Source organism: Mesocricetus auratus, unplaced genomic scaffold (genome assembly GCF_017639785.1).
Source record: "Mesocricetus auratus isolate SY011 unplaced genomic scaffold, BCM_Maur_2.0 Super-Scaffold_100691, whole genome shotgun sequence".
Classification (NCBI taxonomy): Eukaryota; Metazoa; Chordata; class Mammalia; order Rodentia; family Cricetidae; genus Mesocricetus; species Mesocricetus auratus.
This window is the reverse complement of record NW_024429267.1, coordinates 918,650-924,865: the sequence shown is the minus strand read 5'-3', so window position 1 is coordinate 924,865 and position 6,216 is coordinate 918,650. Positions and strand designations below refer to the sequence as shown.

Genomic DNA, 6,216 nt, shown 5'->3' with positions numbered 1-6,216 from the left:
CTCAATTTCTCCAAAATCAATCTTTAGGTGCTTATTTCAGACCCTTTTCATATGGACCCATTCAAATGGCCCATATTTTATTACGTAAGACATTGTTTCAAAAAAGTATAAGTAGAAAAGATTTAGTTGAAGCAAGGCAAGGTGCATGCCGTTTGCCATGGTGTGAAATGAATGCACACAAAATCTAAGGTTGAAAAATTCAGTGATATGCTTATCTCATAAAAATAAAATAAAATTCAACAACAGAACAAAATATATTTTATTTACTGATACTATCAGAGTAAGGCCTAGAAGAGCCATGGAGTTGCACCCAGAATGCATAGCACCAGCAGGACAGGCTCCAGGTCAGCTGACATTAGCACACAAGGCCTTGTCGCATCTGTATGATCTGTAGTAAGGCTGCTTGTACGTCTTCATCCATGTGACCCTGGAAAGAAGAAGGATGGGAAGAAACAGTGTGTGTCATCTTTCTCGGACTCTGAAGGGGAAGTCTTTATCCTAGGGCACATCTCGTTGTTTCACAGGTGAACCCATTACCATGCTAAGAGTACCCCACAGGAACTCACCATTGGAAAAAAAGGTGTCAGGTTATAAGGAGTGAGTACACAAGAGGGACTCTTAACACTTACAAGCAAAAAGAACCGACGGCAGCAATGGTCTCTGCTGAGTAGGGCTGTATACATTAGAACAGTAAGCTCCAAGCATGTGTATACATGCGCATGTGAGTCCTCAGTCTCTACCTTCTATACAGAGGCAGAGGCTGTCACTTGAAACCAGAGCTTGGCATTGGCTGGTGAGTCTTCCTAGCCAGCTTGCTGAAGTATATACCCACTCAGCATTCTGTGGTGCTGGGGATCCAAACTCTGGCCCTCAAGCTAGCATGAAAAGTGCCTTGCTCACTCAGCCATCTCCCCGCTTTAAGGAGAAAAGCAACTGAGGAAAAATAACTCCCATACTTATAATTTTTACATAAGCAAGATGACACATCTCTGCAACTTGCCTATTCACCCAGTGTCAGAGCTATCTTTCTCCAGGGCCAGCTAACTGTTACTTTTTTATGTAATATCCCAATATACAGATATTATATTTCTATGCCTCTTCCCTAATGTCAGACATTTAAGATACACACACACACACACACACACACACACACACACACTTTATAGCCAGACACTTGGAGAAGAAATAGCTGGCTCAAAAGGCAGGTTTAGCACTGGGGAACAACTATAATGCCAGCACTCAGGAAGTGGAGGCAGGAGGATCAGGAATTCAAGGGCATCCTGGGCTCTATGAGACCTGACTCAAAAAACCAAGCAACAATAACAACAACAAGTCTGCTCAGTATTTGACTTTCCAAAGTATTACAAATATCAGTTTACACTTCCACCCAACAGAGCATAAAAGACCCCACTTTCCAAGCCCTAGGTTGATACTATAACTTAAAGGTACCTCTTATACATTAGCATCTCCCTTGTTGCAAAGTTGAGTGTGTCAGTCATTTATATTTTAAAGGAAACAGAGGACATTGGGTGTCCAGCCCTATCTCTAACACTGCCTCATTCCCTTGAGATAGGATCTCTCACTGAACCTGGGGCTAGGCTGGTGGCAGCCCCAGTGATCCTCCTGTCTCCGCCATCCTGGGTTACAGGAACTCAGGCAGCCATGCTTGTCTCTTTACATGTGTTTGTGATCTGAACCCAGGTCCCCATGATTGACCAGCAAGTGTGTTTATGCACTGAGCCATCTGAGCTTTTCTAATTCCCTTCATAAACATCCTACTCTATTGCCCACAGCTAGCTCTAATAATTGAAATAATCTTTCAGATCTCAATAAATGTCCCACCCACTCGAAAAGCAGCAGGGAAGCATCCCTCACATGCCATCCCTCTTTTTCAATGTCCCCTCCATCCCTATAAAAAAGCACACTATTGATTTAAGAATTTGATATCAGGCCGGGCGGTGGTGGCGCACGCCTTTAATCCCAGTACTCGGGAGGCAGAGGCAGGCGGATCTCTGTGAGTTTGAGGCCGGGCTAGACTGACAGCCTCCAAAACAATACAGAGAAACCCTGTCTCGTAAAAACAATAACAAAAACAACAACAACAACAACAACAAAAAAGAATTTGATGTCAGACAGTATGTTTACTGTTTACACTCTCTTGTTTAAAAAAATTCATATTTCTTTGAAATTTGTCCTCAGCACCATCTTCCACCCTTCCTCCTTTTTTAAAAAGCAGAACAGTGTGCCCTAACACTTCTCAAATCCAAATAATTCCTATTACCCCTCACCCGTCATTCCAACATTTGTCTCTTTCAGTACATCTTCTTGAACAATCTATTCTGAGAACTCGGGAGACGCTACTCACATGGCTGCCACAGAGCAGTAACAGCCCATCTTTCACACCCTAAACATTCTCTTAGCATGAAAGGCTTTCTCAGGACTAAGGAAGAGGATTTACAATCTTTGGCTTCACCATGTCTAAAGCTCCATAAATAAATATCAATTATCTCATACCAGATCAATTTTCCTTAATTATTACAATTCTATGCATATCTCCTTTGTCCTTTTCAGACTAAGTTTTCTCTACTTCAAAGAACCCCCCTAAACCACCGGGAAACATATGCAGTCCCCTCTATTCTCCCTCTTCCTGCTGACAGCCACGTGCAATGTCAAGGCATTATCCCAGCTAGCGACACTGTTAATGTGAGCTGCCATCGTGTGTTGCCAAACTGTCTAGAAGATGAGTGACAAGCAGATGGAGACAACACTAAATTTAAGATGTTGTGTTGCTGTATAGCTTTGTAAATTGTTCTGGGAGATATGCAAGCCATGATTAAAAGAAACACAATTATTTTTAAATAAGCATATGGGCTAGAGCAACTTCAAATGTCAATTACATTCATGTAAGTTTATTCAAAAAATAAAAACAGTATTTTAGTTTTCTCTAAAATGAAGTTTTTCCAGAGACACAGCAGTTCTTACCTGTGCAGCACTAAGAAGGTGTGTCCGATAGATAGCAATGACTTCCTGGTGCTGTCTGTCAGCATCCTAGAACCGTGGGAAAGTAGACAGATGAGAACATCATCACCAACATCTGCAAGACCAAGAGGCTCGTGGAAATGCTGTCCCGACACCTCCTGCTGCAGACTGGCGGATTATTAAAGGGCTCCCTCCTGCCACTCTTAGAACAAACCACAGATGCTGAATTACATATGATGGAGCTAGTGTAAGATTTTTCCCATTATGCATAGGAATATTCCTGGGAAAGCAATGACACCCTAGGTCATAGGGGTTTGCTGCCTCAGTTTACCTCTACTACTATGAACTTGCCAACTTATGCTTGAGGCCATTGCAAAAGCTTCCCATCCCCTTGATTCCAGTGTCCCCTTTGTCATGTTTCCAGGGCTGAGCTAGCTCTTCTCTTTTATCAGTGCTGACCCAAAGACCTCAGGGGTTGCCTCCTTATACATCTGAGAAAAATCCAAACTTACCAGCTTGCTTTCCCAAGTCCTCCACAACTCAGTCTCAAACAATAAAAACCAAGTATTTTTTGATATTGACTTTTATTATTTTAAGTGTGCATGTACACGCTTGTGGGTGTGTAAGTGCAGAGGCCAGAGGCATCAGATCCCCTGGAGTTGCTCTGTTCAATGTGGGTGCTAGGAACTGAACTTGAGTCCTCTGCAAAAGCAGTGTATGCTTCAAAGTTTCTAACTGCAGAGTCAAATCTCACGCTCAGGTCTAAAAAACACCTCTGTTGGTGTTGTTGTTATTGTTGTTGTTTTAGTGAGAGGAGGACAGGGAGAAGATGGATGAGAACGTGGGCCCACATGGAGGCAGAGGACAACTCTGGGGAGCAGCTCTCTCCTCCCACCTTTACGTGTGTGTTCCTTGGGTTGTCAGGCTTGTGCACCAAGTGATGTTACAGCTGAGCCACCCCATCCTCTGCCTCTAGGATGCTGGCTTACAGGCATGCATGGCCACGCCCTACTAGGCCTGCCTTTTGTCCCTCTCTGGCTATGGTGGCTAGATTCCACCTCAGTGGGGCTTTTCACACTACTTTCGTGGCCTGAAAGATCCTCTAACTTCCTTTCACCCACCAAAATGGTAATTCAGGCCAAGTTCTTCCTTCTTTGGAACCAGTTCCCAATTGACTGCTAGCCTTTCCTGCCTGGGAAAGAGCTATTTGAATGTGCTCCAGACCTCAGATGTTAGAAATAGTTCCCGATCATCACAGCCCATAGGTAAGAGATGTTTAGATCTAATGTTCATAATGACATTATTGATGTCATTATCACAGGCTTCTTCCTGCCAGAGCGGGGTCCTCGTGAGAGGTGAGTTTGGCCCCTTCCACTCTTGTTCTCCTGTGTGATAGTTTCTAACATGTTGTGACACAGCCAGAAGGTCCACACCAGATGCAGCCCCTCCAATGCCATGAGCCAATGCGTCTCCTTAAACTACCCTGCTTTGTAGAACAGTGGTAAAGGCAAGTTTAGAGAGAAAATACAGAATGCTTATTGTAGTGGCACCCGGTAGGTGATGGAGGAAGTCCTTCTGTGTGTATGTTTGTCTTATTGGTTGATAAATAAAGCTCTGTTGATCAATAGAGAAGCAAGACAGGTGGGACTAGGAGAGGTGAAGGATTCTGGGAAATGGAGGCACAGTGAGTCACCGTGTAGGATGCGAGAAGAGTAAGAGGTCCAGACCCTTTCTCCAGTAAGAGAAGACCACGTGGAAATACTCAGATTAGCAGTTATGGGTTAATAATTAAGTCAGAGCTAGTCAATAAGAAACCATAGTAAATGAACAACAGTTTCATAATTAATATAACATCCTGTGTGCTCATTTGGGACTGACACGGCTCAGGGACCAGGCTGGCGGGAAGAATGTTTGCTACAAGTAGGCATCAAATAAATGACACTACCATCCCATAAGTAATGGTAACATTAAATAAAGATTACACACTGGAGTGTGACGTCAGCTACATGGAAGCTTCACACACACACACACACACACACACACACACACACACACACACACACACAGCTGGCCCCGCCCCTCAATGCCCTGGATACTCACAGCCAGCTGCTGCTGCAGATCCCTCACTCGGTGTTGCAGAGTATCCACTAGCTGGCTCTGCCGCTTGGTGGAGCTGCCACTGGTGTAGGTGAGCTGGGAAAGGCCGTTGAGCGCCTGCTTTAGTCTTTCCACATCATTCAGAAGTTCAGTTATCTTTTGAGAGAGAGGGAGGTTGTAGGAAAACACAGGCCATCACTTCTGATGAACATCTCTGCACAGAAATCACTCCTCACTTGAGACACAACTGTAAACAGCAGACTCTAGCAACAGGACACACAGTGTGCTATTCCTGCAAGTTCTCAGGCTGAATTGCCCTCAGTAAATTTCTTCCAAAGACAACACCAAATGGAGAATAAACACCTGCACATCCTAGGACTGGACCATGAACTTAGTGTTCTAGGAGAATGAAAGGGCCTCCGAAGCACCTGAACTATCCCCAAGGTGATGCTTTGAACACTGAAAAGGGGTTGTATTAGATGGAGCATGAAAAGTAAAAGAGCTTGGCTCATGTACACACAGAATTAAATTTTTCTTCCCATCAAGGGTTGTATTATTTATTCGTGTGTGTGTGTGTGTGTGTGTGTGTGTGTGTGTGTGTGTGTAGTGCCCAGAGAAGCCAGCAGATGGCAGATGGCATCATGTTCCCCCAGAGCTGGAATTTCAGGAGACTGTAAGTTGCCCAACATTGATGCTAAGTCTTCTGGAAGAGCAGCCAGCAAGTGCTCTTAACTGCTAAGCCATCTCTGCAGTCCCGGGAGTTGCGGGCATTAGCTATCACAATGATGTGCTACTGCATCCTAACGACTTTGCACATAAGCTGAGTGGATTTAAATGCTGCATCTTATGGAGAGACGTGCTGCTGAGGAGGGCTGGCTCTGAGCCTGCTTTTACTCATTCCATATTTCCCCAGTGGGTAAAGGCCACTTCATAATTACTTAGTGAATGCATTAAGCTGTGATCAGTCTTCCTATTTCATCTCCATGGCACAAACTAGACATCTACCAGTTTCAAAAATTTTATTATGTAGCTATTCTGTAAAAATGGACCATAAGGAAGAAAACGAGAGGGAAGGAAAATTATGAAATTTGTTTCTAAAATGTTTTAATTTAATAAAGCCTGTGTTTTTGAGGAACTGTC

The 6,216-nt window shown here is 43.9% G+C and overlaps 1 protein-coding gene across 3 annotated transcripts in view; it reads right to left on the bottom strand.

The window, feature by feature from the left end:
- Positions 1-241: 241 nt before the first annotated feature.
- Uaca (uveal autoantigen with coiled-coil domains and ankyrin repeats) overlaps positions 242-6,216 on the bottom strand; it is a 91,060-nt gene continuing 85,085 nt past the window's right edge. For all 3 annotated transcript variants that reach the window (XM_040739644.1, XM_013117458.3, XM_005075593.4), the window contains 3 exons: positions 5,080-5,232; positions 2,983-3,048; positions 242-427 (listed from right to left, as the gene is read on the bottom strand). In XM_040739644.1, coding sequence (XP_040595578.1) covers positions 356-427; positions 2,983-3,048; positions 5,080-5,232 — 291 coding nt within the window. In that variant the 3' untranslated portion in view covers positions 242-355. The remainder of the gene's footprint in view (positions 428-2,982; positions 3,049-5,079; positions 5,233-6,216) is intronic.